Genomic DNA, 20893 nt, shown 5'->3' with positions numbered 1-20893 from the left:
AAACCATGTGATATAGTACCATGCACCATGTCTGAAATCTAAATAGAGATGATTTTTTTAGACATACCAATCCAGACTGGTGAGCTCGATAATTCGTATTTGCAGGGTTCGTAAAGCAGGTACCAGTTACTGGGAAAAAAACGTCCGCCTATGAGCCGCGCTTCCCCGGCAGTATGCAATTATTATACGTTACTCCAGGCCCTGTCTCCCGCGTTCCTTAATTAATTCCGACTCGAATTACATCGGTTTCGTCGACGACCCGTCATTCAAATCATAGCAACCCCGGTTCGTATCGTATCTGCGATCTGAGGATCTAGTCGTAGCCGCCCTCGCAGGGTTTTTCGCCTCTGGTCAACTGGATGGACACTCGCGGACGCTAGACTCGCGCACCAATTACCAATTCTCAACTTGCTATTTAACATGATTTGATTTCGTATTTTTGTTCAATTTATAGGATCCCGTTCTATAGCTACCAGTAGTCATTACTTTTTTTTAAAAGAAAGCTCTTCTTAAAAAATGTACAGTCAGCAAAATATCGATGTATCAGCCGTTCTTCTAGATTTGATCAGCCTTTAGCAGTAGGGTTAAGCGCATCCGCAAACAGATTCGAGAAATGAATTTGGTTCACATTCTACCGCTTCGCCTTTACGATAGACGGCGAAAGGGGTTAGTCGACGAGGCAGAGCAGACTCGGCGAAATCAAATATGATCTTATATATGATATTCTACATTTCCTGTATACATGAAATACGTAAGCTTGAAAATCGACCATTTTAAGTATATGCTGGTACTTGGAACTGATTATCTCATGGGTTCGTCGTATATTGCCATTTTAGAAATTGTTTCATATTTGCTACGATAAAAACAATCTACATTAACTGCTTCCTCGGGAGATGTAATGAGACCGATCTAACTTCCCTAATTGAATTCCGCAAGAGATCCGTTTCAATCATATATATCTATACTACTAACATACACTGGTGTATATAGGAACGAAAATCACTGTTTCTGGTTATGTATTTGACATCTATTATCCTCCCACAAGAGCTATTTCGAATTCTATTTGCCTCATGATCCTCTAGGATTTCGATAGTACACGCATTCGCAAAAGATCCACTGTAATTCTGGTTGACGCGACGCTGTTGTTTATCGTTGGTGGTTGTGTATCAGGCGTAATTTACCCAGTTGTTTAATCTATGTATAATTGGGATAGTTTTGCGACATACGAAATTATCCGCGATAGCGCACAGAAACTGATAGTTCCATTATGAACATAGGAGAATTGGATATTTCCATAGCACGTCACAATAAAATAAAACATGGAATGAGTACGTATAACACTATAGCTAAAATATCTATAGAAATGGAAGATTAAACGACGGTTGGATGGGAGTTCTGTAATTTCTAAAAGTGACATATAAAGTAATGGAGACTGGGAGATTGAATGTGGATATATTGTTGCGGTTATCCCCAGTTCGCGGTGATACAGATATTGTGACGATCAAAGCGAGAAATGTACTGATGTCTTACCTCGCTACGCTGCCACAAGTGAAAGCCATATTGACCGCGCACGGAACGGCCGAAGACGACGAGAATCATCACCACATTCCTGGAGGCGTTGCGTGGTATGATTTTAAACATCTAGCTGTGTTAATGACATCAAAGGCAATCGTGGAAAATGAAGATCAGTATGGAATATATACCATGCTAGACGAGAAAAAACTCGATACCCTTCTACAAGAAACATATTCAAGTCCGGATTGGAAGAAAATTGGTAAGATATTTTCACGTGCTATATTTCTATGTTTTCATGTGTCGAGGTTTAAAGTGTCGAAGACTTGAACAGTGTTAAAATCAAAGAAGACCACCACCTCCATCACCACTATCACCACAACCACCGCCACCATCACCACCTCCACCGTCACAACCTCCACCATCACAACCTCCGCCATCACCACCACCATCATCATCATCATCACTACCACACCATCACAACCTCCACCATCACCACCACCACCATCACCACCATCACTATCACCACCACCACCATCACTATCACCACCACCACTACCACAACCATCGTCACCACCACCACCATCATCACCACCATCACTATCACCACCACCACTACCACAACCATCGTCACCACCACCATCATCATCACCACCACCACCATCACTATCACCACCACCATCACCATCACTATCACCACCACCACTACCACAACCATCATCACCACCACCATCATCATCACCACCACCATTATCACCATCACCATTATCACCATCACCATTATCACCACTATCACCACCATCACAACCTTCACCATCACCATCACCACCACCACCATCATAACATTCACCTTCACCACCATCACAACCTCCACCACCACCATCATCACCAGCTTAATCACCACTATCACCACTACCACCATCACATCCCCCACCATCACCACCATCATCACCACTATCACCACCACAACATTACAACATCCACCATCACCACCATCACAGCCTCCACCACCACCATCACCCCCACCATCATCACCACTATCACCACCACCATCACATCCTCCACTATTACCACCATCACCACCACCTCCACCACCACCATCATCATCATCATTATAAGTGAGCCTACTCTATTTCCATCGTTGTTGTGATTTGATTGTGATATTCTGTATACACGATTTCAGGTTTTTGCCTGTATACACAGTTGTTTCGCCAGCTGGTCATAGATGCGGAGACTTCGGTTTCTTTCGGTGAATTCATTGACGATAATGGGTAAGCGAGGATAATATTGATATCTTATTTCTCCTTTTTGCTTAGCTTTAAGATTTACCCGGCTCACCACCTATCACCCTGTACAATTTTACCATAACACACCGACAGCTATAGAAATGAAGTGATTATTTATTGCGTTTTTATTGCGTATTACAAAATGTCCCGACTAAGGAGAAACGAGAGCCTTAGTGTTTAGCCTTCTTAAGTGTTAACTATCCATAGTAAATGATTCAGTGTTTCCTCTATCGAAAACCGATATGATAACTCCATGAGTATATATTTTCTTTCATTCTACATATTTATATATTATATATTTTCCAATATTAGTTTTAGTGATTCTTATATATTACAGTCCATTTTGGGCGCAACAGCTGATAGAAAGAGTAAATCAGAGCCATTGGTTGACAGCTGCAGTGAAAGGGTTGATGTCAGGCATGTACGACGAAGCAGATTACCACAGAGATATGAACATTCTTTTCCTAAAGATTCACATGCTCGACGCGAAGTCCGTATTTCCTGCTTTACAAATATTTTCCAAAGGTGAATTGAATCTTAGTTTTAAATGATGGCCGGCAACCAGTTTAACCGGGTTAGCCGCAAAATTGATGACGTATAGGGCACATCCACTCAAAAATCCATCATCAAAAAGATATGAAAAGAGTATAAAATGTATCTAAATACGAAATGAACGTCAAACTATACAATTTTGATTTTTATTTTGGAATACCAATATTGTTGACGTAGTGCACACATCCAAACAGAACCCCTTTGAATAACGCATACTAAAAACATTGTTGTAACGGTTTTGACAGCGTCAATAAAATCACCGGTAACCAAGAAGTATGATGTAAGCTAACGTGTACATTTGATACATTTCAGCTCTTCCAGAATTGCGCTTGGAATTGGTAACTACGGATTACTTGTCTGCTCCGCTGGACGCTGGAAAATATGCTTCCGCTATCATCGAAGCTAAACATAAATCAGATTGTCAAAGTTTCGCGAGTAACAACACGACTTGCACTGCGACGATTAACCATCATGGACTTGATGTGATATACTTTGTGCTCAATGAAGCGAAGCCGATCGGACTTTGGACGGGACACCACGCAGATAACAGAAGAGAACTTGTAACTAACAATGTTGAAAATGAGTCGTGCAGTTTACTTTGATTTTATGGTGTACACTGATTGATGCGGATGGTGACAATAAAGTCTACATTCAAATACAAACTAGTTATAATTAATTCATTAAGTTCGATCATTCCGAATATACCGTCAAAGAAGAATGATATTTCCAATAGTCCATTCAATTCTGCATTCAAAAAACAATTCGATTGTGCATGTATAGTACGGAAACGTTACGGACTTCTCTGGTTATCATTTATAGTATTCACCTTCCTTTAAACTTTATCATTATAATTTATCAGTTTTCATAAGCCTATACGGTACTCTACATAGCTGCCATTATACCAAGCTGGTAACTTCCCATTGATAGTGGATCATTTTTCAGCTATCAATCCTTTCGTGGACAGTTTCATAGAATCTGTCCGACTTTTATCTCGATGTTGATGAATCGTTCTTCATATTCGAATTGAGAACGACGTATTAATCAAAAAAACATAAAACCCATCGACGAGGATTTGGTTTATTGAAAACATTGTTCGTGCATCATTGCTTGACCTGCGCGTGTGAATATGGAATTGAAGGAACTGTTGCTGGTTGTTTGCGTGAGCTTTTCTCTTTTTCAAGATGTTGGTACGTCTAAAATTGCGGAAAGCGCGCATATTAGGAAATCCATCGGTGAAAACTCAGGCAGAGTTAAGTGGCACGCCAACGAACACAAATCGCTTCCCCACCCAACCAACTATCGGTTACACGATGACCTATCGGACCTTCCTAAACTAGCCGAAAAGCCGTTTAAGGTAGCAGCTTTCAATGTAAGAAAGTTTGGCATGGAACGAATGAAGAAACCACACGCCATTCCGATTATTTCAGAGGTAAGTATTGAAAATTTCTTTCATTTTCATTTTGCCTGAATTATCCTTTTTTAACTATAACATTTTGGCTTTTTATTCTATGCGTTAAAGATTAGGCCAATTGTTGAACTGTACGAATGTATTTTTCCCCGAAACCCACTGTCTAATCGTCTACTGTGACAAGATTGTGTATGGAGCATCTTGGGCGCATTAGATATAAGATGAGTGGCCATATAGGTCATGGAGTATGGGTAGAAGGTCGCACGCAGCTGATCATTCAATATCTATACTGTACCGGTTGTAATAAACGAATGATTTTTATCAATCGAGGAAATTTCGAAGTCGACCTACACATGCGCCATCTATACTATCTCTACTACATTACAAAGACGCGGAAAGCCGCTGTGGATCAGTTGGTAGAATGGGTATTTAGCCCACAGCACTTTGGTTACGATTTAAAATTTTGCCAGGTTCTGTGTTGCAAACTTCCAGGTGGGAATCGTTTTGTTTTACAAAAACTACATGTTTCTTCACTTCCTGTCCTGCTACATGGTCTCCACGTGTTAACTACTAAATTCAAGGGCAAATTTTCGATCGATTGAAACTTTTCAAGTTCTTGGCTTAAAAACACCCGTGATTTCCACAGTTGTTCGGCTAGAACTCAATAATCTATTATTTGACTAATTGTACTTAGAAGTAATCACTGTTTATTACATCACTCTTCATTTACAAGCCGATAGTTTAGTCGAAATTGGCTCATAGTCTGAACTGCTGAAAAAATATCAGATAAAATGAGATGCATGCACTCCTTATTCATACATCAAAACTGTAGGTTGTTCTGAGAAATGATATAACCTTGATCGTCGAAGTACAGGATTCCAAGGACAAAGCCATTTGGGACCTTCTGAAAATAATCAATAAGTACGTATACGCTGTCGTTTGTTCCAATCGAAATGATCTCTCTTTCTTGACCCAGTAATACTTGTTTATATCTGTTCTAGAAATGAGGCGGGATTGCCATACGACATATCGATTAGTGACAGAGTCGGGCGTTCAAAAAACAAAGAACAATACGCATTCATTTACAGGTATGGAGACGCGCTTTATCCTGATATAGCCGGCGGCGAAAAACTGTGCGATCGATTAATGCGATAAAAAATTTCCACCTTTCATTATGGTGAATGAAATGGCTGCTGGTCTTTGTGTGAAAGATTGAGAACGCCTCTCGCCGAGCGTTTGACATATTCGTAGAAATAAAATGTTCAATTTTGATTAACAGATATCGCAGGTTTTTCGAAGTAAAAACTGAGAAAAAAATAGATATGTATATGAAAAAAAAATCTAACGTTAAGAATTCGTGAATTTTTAAGAAAACCATGAGTTCCATACCTATGTATTGGCCTCCGGTGAGAATCCTTTTAAAGATGTGTTTTTTTAGATCACATTATCATTTTATGGCAATCAAACGTTCATAAATAGAAAATGGAATGTTTGGACCATCGAACTCAATTAATCAGGCGAATGTAAAAACTTTTGCATGTTTTAGGACGGATCGAGTGACAATCGCTGATACGTACCAATATGAAGATAATGGGGACGGGTTCGAAAGACCGCCGTTCTCAGTACGGGTAACGGCGCATGAAGCAGGTAAAATGCTTGATGTATATTGAGTAATACAGACTGTAATGAATATGTGATTAATAATTTCATTCTAAAACTCTAGAAATTACAGAACGATGAGTTCATATGATCGAAATGAACACTTCTTTTGAAACGAATTGAATTGTAAGATTTCATTGAGGCCTGTATTGAAATGTCGATCCGTAATCAAATTGCCTGAAGCAAAACGAAAAGCAGCGCGAATAGAACACACGGCTGTATACACTTTTATAGCATTATATACGTTTTATAACTTTAAAAAAAAGATGCGTTTCAGAAGAGAAGTTCATTTTGTTGAATGATTAAGTCGTTCTGTTCAAAGCTTTAAAAGGCCGACAACACGAGGTTACCCGCGTAGACAGTCGCTATACGTGTGCACCATTTACAAGCACCGTCATCCTTGTCGAATGTACATGAATATGACGGAATTCTTCTGCTTTAATACTTCTCCGTCGCAAAAAGTCCAGATTGAGGGTATTGCATCAAGGGGAGCATTGTGAAAGGCATGATGCTTATGCATATCACAGCTCATTTGAGCATAGAGTGTGCGGCGAACGCCTAGTATGCACAGCACAATTTGCGTGCGCAATTTTCGATCGTGTGCGGTGGGCTTTGCGCCTCCCGATTTGAGATTTTCATGAATTATTTTACATCAAAAACAATCTGAAGGTTCATAGATGCATCAAAGGTTCGTAGATGCATACAAATGATTTTTATATGTAAAAGATCGACAGTTTATGGGTCATATATTCGCATAATAGATGTTGAGGATTTTGCACTGATTGCCACACACACGAGACCAGATGACGTAGTTAATGAACTAAACAATCTTACGTTGGTTTATGAGAAGGTTCGGAAAATGTGGGATTTAGAGGTAAATATATGAACTTAGCCCACCAAGATTTGTAACTCTCCTCGATTAGAATAGCTCTGAAAGTTCTAAAAGTCCATCGTAGGACTTGAAATTTGACTTGACAATAAACGATGTAAATTTCAAGAAAACTTATCTAGCATCGGAGGAAATATATCGTGCAACAATAACTTTAAAAAGCTCTCTGATGATATGGTGGATAGCAAACAAAACGAAACAAACAAAAAGTCATTGCATTGAGACGTTTTGAAAAATTTGACTGAAACAAAATAGAACAAAAACCTGTTCGAAAATTGTATTTTAAGGATATAATGATCCTGGGAGATTTCAACGCTGATTGTGATTTCCTTAAAAGTCGCGATTGGCCAAAAGTAACTCTGTCAAGAGATCATCGATTTTATTGGTTGTTGGACAACTGCGCAGACACAACTACTGGAAACACAGATTGCGCTTATGATAGGTATGATATGTTTCGCGAACGAAATACTATTTTTCAGCGTTTCAAGTTTTGACTTTTAGATTCATATGGTTGTCAACGCCACGCAATACAATGCAGAATCCTTAGTTTATGGGGTGCAAACTCTTCCTCGGAATAACGATGGCGGGTGATTTGGTTTTGTTGGTGGCGGTGACGTATAACGTCTGCGCATTCTATTTCGATCTCGTTTCTCGTATCAAAAAATATTAAGTTTTCGCCTCACAAGGAAAGAAGTAATATATATCATAGATGGCTATTGCTAATCAGCTCTTGTCTGTAATTTCAAAACCAGTACGTAATTAAGGCCATGACAGACAGTGTATTTCATCGGCGAATCGATTTTTCGACTTTTCGGGTTTGGGAACTGATGCGAATTTTTGGCAATTTTTGGCAAAAATTCGGCAAATCGACTCGCACAGATCAAACAAGCCAGACCTCATCGACGAATCTTTAATCAGCGATTGCTAAATTCACTCCGCTGAAATACTTACATACTGAATCATGTGATCATTTGATCAGCGAATCCCATAAATGAGTCAACTGTTTGCTTCCGAATTCAATCGCAGACGAAACGGCGAATGATTGTCCGATGAAATTCTCCTCGTCTGTCACAGGCTCTTCTGTCACTAGAACTCAAACTTACTGCAGATAATCTCTTTTATACACTTCACCAAATCGAATGTCACGTGTATATAGATATAGATAATATGATGGTAATTGGAATTTTTAGATTTGTAGTAGCGGGAGTTAACCTTCAAGATGCCGTTGTGCCTGGTCTCACGAACATATACAGATTTGATGAAATCTATAATTTAAACGACACCGAGGTGTGTACCACAGTTTTTTTTAGTGATGACATTTATTTAACATTTATTTAACCGGCCATCAATTGCACCTTAATCAGGGGCGGATTTAGGGGTTGGTATAAGGGGTCCGGACCCCTGCCTCCCCATTAAAATGTTTTCCCCCTGATTCGCTCCCAGCAGGTGTGGTGGGTTTGTAAGGGACACCAAATAAAAAACCAAACGAAATCTACCTATTTTCCTAGGTCCATCCCCGCTCATCGTTTACATTGTTATTGCAGGTCTATGACGTAAGCGATCATTATCCAATAGAAATGGGATTCATTGGAAAAAGTAAGCACATGTCTCCAATTCGAAATGACTTTCCGTCAATCCAGGCTTTTTTGAAAATATTTCGTATATAATATGACCTCGTCGAAATTTCTAGAAAACCCGAATGTCGTACAAAAACTGGATATGGAATGGTCGTTTTCCGTAACTGAAGGTGGATTTGCTATCGACGAAAACCGCGTACGCGATATCTACAGGAAGGAAAAATCCGTCGCTAGGTCGCGGGCGAATTTCCTGATTACCCCGTTGAAAATCAAAACGCGATACTACGAGGTTCGAGCCGAACGGAACTACGAACCCGATGTTATGGGCGCGCTGAAATGTTTTCAGAGGGCTTTCCCCGGAGTTATTAGCAATAACGCGTTGAGCGTTGTGTCTTCGAATTTGAACGCGAAAGGTCTAGCGTCTTACCATAGTTCGCCGCCGTACGTTTACGGTCTAGATCACTGGTTACATGACAATTACGATATCACCGTTGCGTGTCGATTTGAAATACCGATCACGTGCAAGATAACGGTATCGGTGCATACTTCGTGAATGTTACAGCGGATTCCATAGTCATTAGCGGCGATCACACGGGTACGATTTGGCTCAAGCTGATTTCGAGTCAAATTTTGGTTCGTGTCTAATTAGAGGGTGCGATCATCCTTAACCACTCACTCGTAACAATGCCTTGACAAAGCGAAGTGAGTTGCTTCCAGAACCAGTAAAGCATTCACGCGCAATTTTACCTGATCCGATGTTCTTTGGTCCGATGCCAAAATGTGCTCGAGTAGAACCGGTATGACCCAATTTGGCATCGGTGTGAATGGTTGGCTCGGGTCAAAACGCTCTCGTGTGACCGCGGCTTTTGATGACGATAGTTCAAAATCTATTCCTCGGGTAGGCCACATGTAATTTATGGACATTTTGAATATATTATGTCGTAAATTATAAGATTGTCACTTTTCGTTTAAATCTATAAAAAGGCCCCGAGTCCAGGGCGTTTATGAGTTTTAAGAAAAACATTGATTGGGTGGAGATTTTAGGACTTACAACGTCTATTCTCATCTTCGCCTGCCATATCGCTCCGGCACTCCCTGGCCTAACGACGCGAGATTCCATTATTGGCGCTTTTGCGCGTGACGTCATATATCAACTTGCGATATACTTCCTCGTTCGCTTAACGTTCGCTGATTGGTCCATTCAATGGGAAATTCAACAGAAGCCTAATGTGATTTGTTACAAGCGCTGTGATTGGCACGACTGGATTCTGGTCGGCTGGTAACGACTCTAAAGAGTCGCGAGGTCAATGGGTTCGGGGATCGACTTAAAGCTTAGTGGGTTCAAATCCCTTGATGAGCGAAGATGAGACACGGGACCGATTGAGACTTATGCACATACATATACCCCTATTTGGGTTACTCAAAAATTGTGCACCGTGATTGAAAATCAAATTTATTCAATAAGATTTTTAATTAGCAACGAGGGTGATCTAATTTCAGCAGAACACCGCGGAGGGCTTAGCGTTACTCCGTAACATTGGATCGATCATTTTCGAATTATTTGTAATTGCTCAGATCATATTAAACCTCGCTCTCAATATTTTGTATAGCCGTTTTTGTAATGTCGACGTGAAACTAAAATTCCTTTAACTTTATCGACAAAATGAGAAAATGAGGCTATAAAGAAAAGAAACCCTTTGTGCAAACTATATAATTGAGATTTCAATACTCTTTACGCCCTAGAGTGAGGTACGGTTACGGAACTAAAATTAGAAATTGTGTTTACGACAGAGTGTTAAGCAAGACTGGTTTTCCAGAAGTAAAAAATTTAGAATATTTTTTCTTGACACTCGCCGAGCATAAGCACACGGGACTGGTTGTATAGACAAACAGGCAATCAAAACGCATCAGTGTTAAATGAACATCAATTATTTTCAAAAGGATATCAGTAACTTTGGTAAGAATTTGATTCCAAACCGAAAACAGACTTCGTTTTTTAAAATTCCAATCAATCATTTGTCAGAATTCGAAACAGTATAGTTTCATTCGTAAATCTCGGGTATATACAGAGGTCAGATAGGTGAAAATCCATCAAAGTAGAAACAGTAAAATCTCATTTTCATAGTAAATAAATTCTTTGCACAAATGTTTTCGGGAGCTACATTTTCTATCTTCGGGCAAAGTGCAAAGTTCGATACTATACCGTGGATAATCATTCAAATACATTCAGAATTAGAAGCTCTATCCATTTTCATGTATATTGTTTATTTAGGGATCGGGTTTTTGAGCTTCGCGAAGCTTTTACAGTCTAAATCTGAAAAACCTTATTTGAAACTGAAATTTCTACTGACGAGGAAAAACTTTAAATCGCGGAAGAAGAGTTTCAATATAAGTCCTACAATCACGAAGCTAATAAAAATTAAAAATATCGTAAGATTAAAATTCATCATTAAAGATCCAAATTTTCGGTTTTCAACTAAAATCTAAAAACCATTATCAAGGAATCATTATGGTTTCTTGATAATGATATTTAGGTATTTGATTTATTTTTGATACTAGGTTTTAGCGTTATGATATTTCAAGTTTTTGGCATTTCAAGTTGTTTGACGTATATTCCTTATATTACTTACATTTTACTGCTGTTGCTTTTTGCGGATTTTCACCTATAATTTCATTCGCCTTGGTTAACGAACTAATTCAATACAGTGATTAGCATCATTCAATATTCATAATTATAATGATTTATTTTCTTGATATAGCGCACTATCTACATAGTAATTTTTGCACTTTACATTGAGATTCCGAAATTGTCGATTTGTTAAAAAACTTTAAGGCAAATAGGTTCGTTTAAGAGGTTATGTTTTCGGGTTTGATTTAAAAGTTTCGACCGTAGGACTAGATCTAATATGACTAGGCAGAACGTTCACAAGTTCAGGCGCAGTAAATTGAAAAGCTCTCTCAGCAAAATTCCTATGTACCATAGGTTTTACTATAGTTGATTAAAATTCTGACTGGAACGAAAACATCTTGTTGGAACATACACAGTTAACGATGATTTTAAATATTCAGATTAACGCAAAATGAGGAGCCTGCTTATATCCGCGATATCATTGGCGATAGCCCTGGCGTTTTTCCAAGATGCAAATTGCCAGATAATCTTTCCCAACAAAGTGTTTCTCGATGGCGACGCGAAGAAGTACTCGTTAGAATGGCGCTACGACCAGTCCGACGAACCCCGGAAGAGATTCCTCACGTTTAAGGTGACGGTGGAGACTACTGGCTACGTCGGTTTCGGTTTGTCTCCGACCGGATCAATGAAAGGCTCAGATATGGTGATCGGGTGGGTGACCAAGGATGGAACACCTATGTTTCACGTACGTAAATCTAGCGATATAGACGTAGTAATTAAATTTCTTTTGAGACCTTTCCACCGATACAATGTTTAACAGCGCTTTGCATTAAATCGGTATTATTACCCCCCAGCCTATAACTCTTACCATGTAACAGTCATCTCTACCCGGGGAGAAGTTACGTGCGAGCAGCTATACTAGGCGCCCAGGAGGCAGACCAGGTACCCACTTACTCCTGGGTGGAAAGAGGCGATGTGGATAAGTCTCTTGCCCGGGGCACTACCGTCATATACAGGGTTCGAACACACAAAACCTGGATTCTCAGAGTCGATCCCTCTAACCACTAACACCGCTCAACAAACGTGCACCTTTTCGTGATTTTTTTCCGCTCATTAAATACGATAGCATGATGATGATAGTTGAACATAGATTCTAAAATATTCGGAAAATAGTTGGCTAAATGATCTAAAAAAAAAACATAAACGAATAATACGATAGCTGGTAACCCAAAATTGTGCACGCATTTAGTTTATGCTCTAAAATTTTTCGAATCTCCACAAAGAGTCATCATCGGGGGAAATATAAATCAAGTTATGTCTCATAAGAAATCTCAATTGCATAAACAAGGCAATCACCTTTTGAACGGTGAAGTCTGGACGAACGCATTTTTTCACAAATGGTGAATGTCTGTTTAAATTTGATGGTTCAGACATGACATCCTAATTCATTTTCGAAGAAAAAGGTCCGGGGTACTGCCGCCGCAGGGGGTAAAAACGCCCGAACGAACATGTTTCGCAAAAATGGTGAATGTCAGTCGAAAGTCTGAGGGGGGTTGCAGCCTGGGGTTGTGTGTACAAAGTGTGTGCAGGTTGATAGCTGCATAAGTTGTAAGTTTGATATGGGTGAACATTGGGTATAGATATCTTAAACGTATTTTTCGACGGACACGATATCAAGCTATCAATTTCAATTTCAATATCAATTTCTGAACGGAAAGTTTCTATAATATTTTGCCTCCCGAATTTAGGATCGATACGCCCCGACTAGCATTGGCATGCCAATCATAGATACATCGCAAGATTGGCATTTGTTGCGGGGTGCTGAAACGGATGGTAAAACGACACTCGTTTTCAGACGAAATCTCGACACATGCGATAAGGAAAACGACATCGAAATACAGGTGAGTGATGTAGTATAAAGGATTTTAAATTCGATGGGATAAAAAATCTTAAACGATTTCTGCCCGATACCAGAAAAGATCTAGCATGCGCATTGATAGAGTGGATTTATATCTTTCTCCACTTTCACAAGTAAAAAAAACCGATCATAAAAATCTACGTATCTCTTCACAGGAAAGTGCTATGCGAATCGTGTATTCTTACTCGGATACCGATCCCTCCGACGAGACCAAAGTACATTACCACGGCCACACCCGCGGAACGAAGACGCTGTACCTGCTCGACAAGCCTAAACTGACGAAAGTTCCTCCAGACATGAAAACGCTGGATCTTGTTTACAAAAACGTCTGTTGAATTATAAAACCCGTTTGCATAACATAATTCCGACTACACAACAATTCAATTGCAATACATTTCCAATACAACCGTGCTAAGTATATTTGAAAATATTCCTCACAGCAAACGGTTAAGCATTATATAATTCAAATTTTACGGCGATAAGTATTACTGGAAAATTTTCTTATCGATCTAACTTTATATTTTTACGTTAGTATACAATTCCGAGTCTTGACACGACGTACTATTGCGCTATGTTTGAGATCGATCTCCCAACCAAACACCACGCTGTCGCGGTAAGTTCCGTATATCGACGGTAACGGTGGCTGATTCGGGCCACATAAGAAAAACAAAATTATATGACACTCATCTCCTCCAATTTCGTTTTAGCATTTTGAACTTTTTGTTTTAACGCCACGTCGTTAGTAGCAGTTTGGTTAAAAACTGGTAGTTTTAATCTTGGGGATTGACCAACCATAGAAGTGTAAACTGAAGTTTACACTTCTTCAGTTTACACTTTTTCGGACCAACGTAGGAATTGAACCTGTTATGTATCTAATTAGTAGATTCTGTTCGATATGTTTTGATTTGATTGGTGTCTCTTACAGGCCCACCACACCTACTTGGCTAACGCCACATTGAAACCAGTTTCGTTAGCATAAAATGTATATGATTTTTTCAGATTGACCACGTTGTGCAGCCAGGTAACGAACGTATGGTTCATCACATGCTCCTCTACTCGTGTCCAAAAGCTGACTATAGTTCCGTAGTCGGAAGGCATGGACATTGTTACGGCCAGGAAATGAGAAGGTACATCGGCAGATGTTTGACTGTAGTTGCAGGTTTCGCAGTCGGAGGCGAAGTAAGAAATTGTTTTTATCATAATCATATCATATGAACTGTCAATTTTCTCTGTGATAATAAAGATTGCCCCAGCTACGATGAGGTAGAACCTCACAATTTGTCACGAATCAAGAATTAAGTCTCATAAGCAAAATCATTCGTTAATAGTAATTGAAAAATCGAAAATTCGGATTTCAAATGCATTTTAGGAAGCGGATATCTTAACTTTGCGGGTTTTTTGTGGGACTAAGAATTTTTGATTTTCCTGCGTTTTATCACCTCGAAACTTATTTTCTTTTTTGCCGACAGACTATAATCATGCCAGACCACATAGGATTACCAATTGGCGGCCCAGATGAAACGAGATACTACCTTTTACAAATTCACTACGACAATCCCGATAAACTGTCCGGTACGTATATAGTGTTTATACCCTGCAACACTAACCAGACGTCCTTGAACCTTTCTATCGCACCGAGTTTCGCGGTGTAAGATCATTTTCCGTTTCTCCTCTTGATCAGTTGGCCAATATCATCACCACCATCGTCATCATCATCTATCATCTACACCATCATCACCGCCACCACCACTGACCCATCATTTTTGATCGCGTTGCAATTATTCTGATGCGTAACTGTGGTCGAGAGTGCTATTTCGGCTCGAAAGGGACAAGTGGAAATTATAATCAAAATGAAACAACATTCTAGATATAAATCTCATCGATTTGATATTCGAATGAAATCTTTCTTCCGATATATGTACGTAGGTGTAAAAGACAGTTCCGGTATGCGGGTGCATTATACAAGTGAGATGAGAACACACGATGTTGGTGTCATGTACCCTGGTATAACATTCTGGCAAAAAGATGCTATGATCATTCCTCCGAAACAACAGAAATTCGAGTTAGAAGGATGGTGCCCCTCGAATTGTATAGATAAGGTAGATGCTGAATATAATACGATAGATGCAACTCACGGAGGCATACATACAACAAAGACTAAACTCTTAGGGACACAAAGGGGCATGTTAGGACTATGCCACGCATTTGACTGCTGGGGGGAAAAGGCAGTTACCTTGAAGGGTTGAACTCCGATATAACGACTCATTCTATCGGCTCCAACACAGAAGCCCTGTTCGGTGTCTGAAAAATTGATTGCCTGCCCCAAATGACGAAATTTCAATACAGAAAAGTTTTTTAAGAGGGCACGAGCGGATCCGTTATTTCTGGGGGGAAGTTCTAGTAAGGGACGCCCTGCGTGTTGGTTGATTCTATCGTCCGATATTAGCCATCACCTCGCTGCCATTATGCATGGATTGTATGTACTAAAATAAATGAAGAAATCCCACAATTCGATAGAATTTATCAGTTTGAACCCACGACGTTTCGGCTGTTGACAAATGGCCATCTTCAGGTGGAATGGATTGTACTATTACAGTTGATCTTTATGATCGCATACGGATTTTCTTGTATTGAAAATTACAAAAGAGATGATGCTAAAGAATGCAAACCTTTACAGGCGCTTCAGCGTAGTAATGTTACTGAAATCCATGTGATAACCGTCGTCTCACACGCACACTTATTGGGCAGGGCGGTTCGCCTACGTCATTTCCGTAACGGTAAAGAGCTGAAACCAATTGTTGAGGATATGTCGTACGATTTTGACTACCAAACCTGGAGATGGCTGCCATCAAAGGTAACCATAAAACAGGTACGTAGCAGCATAATTAGACCCTGTATACTTAGTAGACGCCGAGATCTGGTAGCTCACTCAGGTATACAAGATAAATATTATATCCGGATTATGCAAATTAAGATTGATCTAAATTTACTGTTTCAGGGAGACTCTTTGCTGGTAGAATGCACCTACAATACAATGGATAGGACTGACATGAGTCGGGTAAGTGACATATCGTCCGCGGGTTTCGAGGAATAGATCCGGCATGTCATCCGTGTTATGCCATTTAACTTGAAGTCCATAGTTATTCCATCCTCGCTTGCCAGGGTTTGATTGCCTTCCGCTGAAGCTCACTCCAACACAAACTCTGGCTGCAGACCCGAGTCATTAGTCCAATACACCGCCCAAGATTACTAAGGCGGACAGGTTGCTACTCAGCGGCCACTAGTCTATGCATTAAGCCAATCGGATGCGTTGTTTTTCACCAGCAGATTTGCTCCATCAATATCACGCATCTGATTGGCTTGATACATAGACCTGTCCACCAAAGAAACTTGTTGGCGAGAGCTTTGGTGGGAGGCAATCAAACCCTGGCAAACGAGGGTCAGATTTTCTAAACATGAAAATAATGAGTAATGAAAAAATCCACACAGGGAGGTGAGTCTACACGCGAAGAAATGTGTTACGTGTTTTTCTACTACTATCCACGAATCCCGTTGGCCATGTGCTCAACACATCCCAATACATCTGAAGCAATAGCACAAACATGGCCCGGACGAAAGAAGTAAGTATCATACGATGATCTTTAGGGTGAGATCGAAACGTCGTGTTCTAATATTCTAGATTGTTTCAATAAATAAATTCTCGATTTTAGAATTCTTTTAATTTGTAAATAGTGGGTTTTTATCTTATCTTAAGTATCACAGTGTACAAATAATTCCCAGGGATACCTTGCTTCGCATCACGAATGAGTTGGTGAATTTGTGATTATTCTTTTGGAGTTCCGTCTAATTCTTAAGAATGAAAAGCGAACTACGTAGCATTCAATAATACGATGCCAATTTCGGAATCGCTTGAAAATCAGACAAATTGAATATCCAATGGCCATTGGTGAATTTATACAAAAGCCAATGAGCAATCAAATAGAGAAAAAAACGACTGCCACACGAAAGGAGGCTAGTTGATTGGAAAAATGTCATAAATGGACGATCTTAGTAAAAACATAAAAATATCAATTGTTTCAATCCTCCTTTATTATCCTGTTACATTTTTCTTCGTCAACTTATACATGTATTAGTAATATCGTCCATTAATGCAACCTTGCTTTTCAGGTTTTATTTGCCGCCCGCTGAAGCTCGCGCCAATACAAACCCTTCATTGCTCTATTACCTTGGAGTAATCATTTGATTGATTACTCCAAGCTACAGAACATCGCCCATAATTTCTTGGGCGGACAGGTTCCCGCTCAGCGTCCACCAGTCTATATATCTAACCAATCAGGTGCCTTTTTACCAGCACGACGTTTGTTCTGTAAATACCACGCATCGGATTGGCTAGACATAGACTGGCGGGTGCTGAGCATTAGCCTATCTGCCCGAGAAATTCTGGGCGATGTAATAGAGCAATGAAGGGTTTGCGGCCCGGGTTTGTATAAGCGTGTGCTCCAGCGGGCGGCGATCAAACCCTGGCAAGCGAGGATGCCAATAATGTAACATTTCAATGAAAATAGATTTCGATTTCAACACGTTTTGATGGTATTTTACCAATCCGTACCCCTGATTTTCTCCTCGATGTTTTATATCTTCATAATATTCGCATACAATGAGATAAAACATAAATGTACAATAAATCGAGCAAAAATGGCCCCAAAGTAGGTATCTAGAACATCCATGTGCTTTTCACCCAACGCAATTATGAAAATAATCATGAAATTTTTACAGCGAAATTCCGAACGATGCAACAGATTCACAGATGCGCCAATACCAGGAAACCATAAACAAAGTGAATATTTCACATTTATGCTACGCGGATGACATGCATCAATATGCCGTGAGTACTCCATATATACTTCGTGCATCATGTATATTTCTAACTAGATATTTTTACATATTTTGTAATGAAAAATTATGGAACTATCTGATGTTTTGTAATGCGCAGTAATTGGAATACTTGATTTCAGGACCGCAGGAAAATGGTCGCCCGCCCGGAGATATTTTCGGAGTATGAACAATACGATAAGCCGCACTGCGAAATGACAGCATCAGCTTTTCGAACTAGCATCGCAGTTTTGAATATAACACCGATGTTGATTGTCGTCCTTGTTTTTGGCATGTTTTAAACCAACTACAAATGATGGTAGATACCTTAGAATGAAACAAGGACGTGTATATATATCACCACCGGGATTAATAATATCGATATATATTATTTTCATGAGAATAGAAGTTAAATATCACAACGAAAACATTACTATATATGATAAGAAAAAGAATTAAAAAGTTGTTTGTCGAATCTAATAACCATCTAACGTAAGATATATACATAATCCCTGCCTTAACACGATTCAATAATAGCTATATTCTGAATATGTATCCTACAATGTACTATCATTCGAAAATGTATTTACAATCACTGTTTCGATTCATTGCACCAAACACGCGTTATTGTTTCAAGAACATGATCATGGTATATAAGTTAATGCACATATTGCAAGCACTCAATGATGTCAGATGCTTTTGTCGTTTTGTGTGGACAAGGGGTTCATGTTCAAATCTGTTGAAGTTGAGGCGGAATAGGCTGTTAATGCTACAAGGGGTGAGCCCAACTGAACATGTTCATGGATGAAACCTATTGTTTTAGGTTCAGGTCGGTCAGTGGACATGTCTACGTTCGGTGCTGCGCAGATTGCGCGTTAGAATAGCCGTCGCGAATATGCTTTTATCGAAGTCACGTGATGGCGAATATTATGCCTAAAGGATGTCGATGGGTCAAAAGTGTCTAATGTGAAAATATTCGGATTATCATATAATATGTACTATTTATTTGATCATAATAAAGAAGTTTCCAGTTTCTAGGCGCCATTTTGTGGCGGTCCCGCAAGGTCCCCATTGTTGCGATAATTTGCGCTCATTTTTAAAACATAAGTTTAGATTGAATATCATATAGTTCTGCAGTCCCTTGCTCGACGAAATCAATTTACACACCATTTTAAAGGAAATGAAATGCAGATATTTGCTGGCGATTCTTGGAATTTTTGAACGCAACAATTGAGAACAGTGACGATGTGAAACCAAGGACCGCATATCTAGACCGTGCGTAAAAGAAATCGCAATATTTATTAATTTTAAAATATCTAAGTATCTCTTCAAGCTATATTTCCTATTTTCACAGAGGTTAAAGAGGGTTATTTGCAGTTTAAGCCTGCGTTAAAATCTTTTGAATATCTTACCTGACGACTGATCTGTACCCGCTTGAGTTTGAGATTACGCGCAAAAGGGGTCTCATACTGCGCATTGCAATTTCACTGAACATTGAGATTTGCGACAAGAAATTTTTAAATGCAATTTGATTTCTTCACATTTTCCATGGGGATATTTTGAGATGATAATCCATATCTTCTTTGTACCGTATTTTGGCGGGGGCAATTCGTTAATCTGGTTTCGGGATCCGGTTTGTCCCGCTATTGAAGTGTGAACGGCCCAGTTGAGGAATTGTCGTATACAGCCCGTCCAGCCTAGCGCCGATTTTGTGTTCGGTGAAATCAAACGTTTTAGAGTCGATGGTGAAATGTGCCAGTCAATTTAAACGCTTAGGACATATTTAACATATATCTCTCTCTGGTAATCTCTCATTCTACGATCATACGATGAATTTAATGAATCTCAACCTTCTTGCTGGAAAACATCGACCAGAAAACCTTACTGATATAAAATTCCAATATAATATTTAAAGGGGTTCATGTCTGTCCCCATTTGATATTCTGTTTTAGGGGGTCAACGTCCAGTTTGGCAACTTTCAGCTGCGCCGCATATTCAAAAATATATAAAAACTTAGATTTTTTTTCTAGTGTCCAACCATGAGTGGTACATTCGGTTGAAACGCAAATTAGGTTCTCAACTAGGCCACATTTGCAACCAACACAGAAAGTCCCCACTCTTACAAGAAATCCTTTAATTTCCCAACGCTACAAAACTCGAATTCATCAAAACACTCAAAGTCCATTTTCAACCATACGAAAATAAAGGTAATATATAACCATCAGAAGCAATATTGATAATTACAAACCAGTATAAAATCTTATTTTTGCGATTTCTTTTCACAAATCTCAATGTTCAGTGAAATGGCGGTGCGCAGTGGGAGACCCCTTTTGCGCGTAATCTCAAACTCAAGCGGGTACAGATCAGTCGTCAGGAAAGATATTTTAAAAAATTCAACGCAGGCTTAAACTGCAAATAACCCTCTTTAACCTCTGTGAAAACAGGAAATATAGCTTGAAGAGATACTTAGATATTTTAAAATTAATAAATATTGCGATTTCTTTTACGCACGGTTAAGATATGCGGTCCTTGGTTTTACATCGTCACTGTTCTCAATTGTTGCGTTCAAAAATTCCAAGAATCGCCAGCAA

General features: G+C 39.4%; 3 protein-coding genes across 4 annotated transcripts; all 3 read left to right on the top strand.

Moving 5' to 3' along the window:
• Positions 1 to 1224: 1224 nt before the first annotated feature.
• Positions 1225 to 3981, top strand: LOC141908060 (uncharacterized). Its single transcript, XM_074797863.1, has 4 exons — positions 1225 to 1774; positions 2696 to 2783; positions 3136 to 3323; positions 3663 to 3981. The coding sequence occupies exons 1-4, from the start codon at positions 1426 to 1428 to the stop codon at positions 3950 to 3952; spliced, it is 915 nt and encodes a 304-aa protein (XP_074653964.1). The 5' UTR covers positions 1225 to 1425; the 3' UTR covers positions 3953 to 3981.
• A 366-nt stretch (positions 3982 to 4347) lies between these two features.
• On the top strand, positions 4348 to 9799 carry LOC141908056 (deoxyribonuclease-1-like). Its single transcript, XM_074797855.1, has 9 exons — positions 4348 to 4779; positions 5591 to 5679; positions 5760 to 5846; positions 6305 to 6405; positions 7179 to 7291; positions 7594 to 7748; positions 8497 to 8593; positions 8851 to 8902; positions 8997 to 9799. The coding sequence occupies exons 1-9, from the start codon at positions 4477 to 4479 to the stop codon at positions 9434 to 9436; spliced, it is 1437 nt and encodes a 478-aa protein (XP_074653956.1). The 5' UTR covers positions 4348 to 4476; the 3' UTR covers positions 9437 to 9799.
• Positions 9800 to 10742: 943 nt separating this feature from the next.
• LOC141908055 (DBH-like monooxygenase protein 1) lies at positions 10743 to 19376 on the top strand. 2 transcript variants are annotated; one of them, XM_074797854.1, is made up of 13 exons: positions 10743 to 10840; positions 11953 to 12257; positions 13261 to 13413; positions 13586 to 13756; positions 13963 to 14043; positions 14430 to 14609; positions 14900 to 15002; positions 15357 to 15529; positions 16108 to 16299; positions 16429 to 16488; positions 16920 to 17050; positions 18207 to 18315; positions 18454 to 19376. In XM_074797854.1, exons 2-13 carry the CDS (start codon positions 11964 to 11966, stop codon positions 18490 to 18492), a joined length of 1686 nt encoding a protein of 561 aa, XP_074653955.1. In that variant the 5' UTR covers positions 10743 to 10840; positions 11953 to 11963; the 3' UTR covers positions 18493 to 19376. The 2 variants fall into 2 exon arrangements, with proteins under 2 accessions (XP_074653955.1, XP_074653954.1); XM_074797853.1 differs by having other exon boundaries at positions 18446 to 19376.
• The last annotated feature ends 1517 nt before the right edge of the window (positions 19377 to 20893 follow it).

This window comes from Tubulanus polymorphus, chromosome 7 (assembly GCF_964204645.1).
Source record: "Tubulanus polymorphus chromosome 7, tnTubPoly1.2, whole genome shotgun sequence".
NCBI classification, from domain to species: domain Eukaryota; kingdom Metazoa; phylum Nemertea; class Palaeonemertea; order Tubulaniformes; family Tubulanidae; genus Tubulanus; species Tubulanus polymorphus.
Note: the sequence above shows the minus strand (reverse complement) of the source record. Positions and strands in the feature narration are given on the sequence as shown.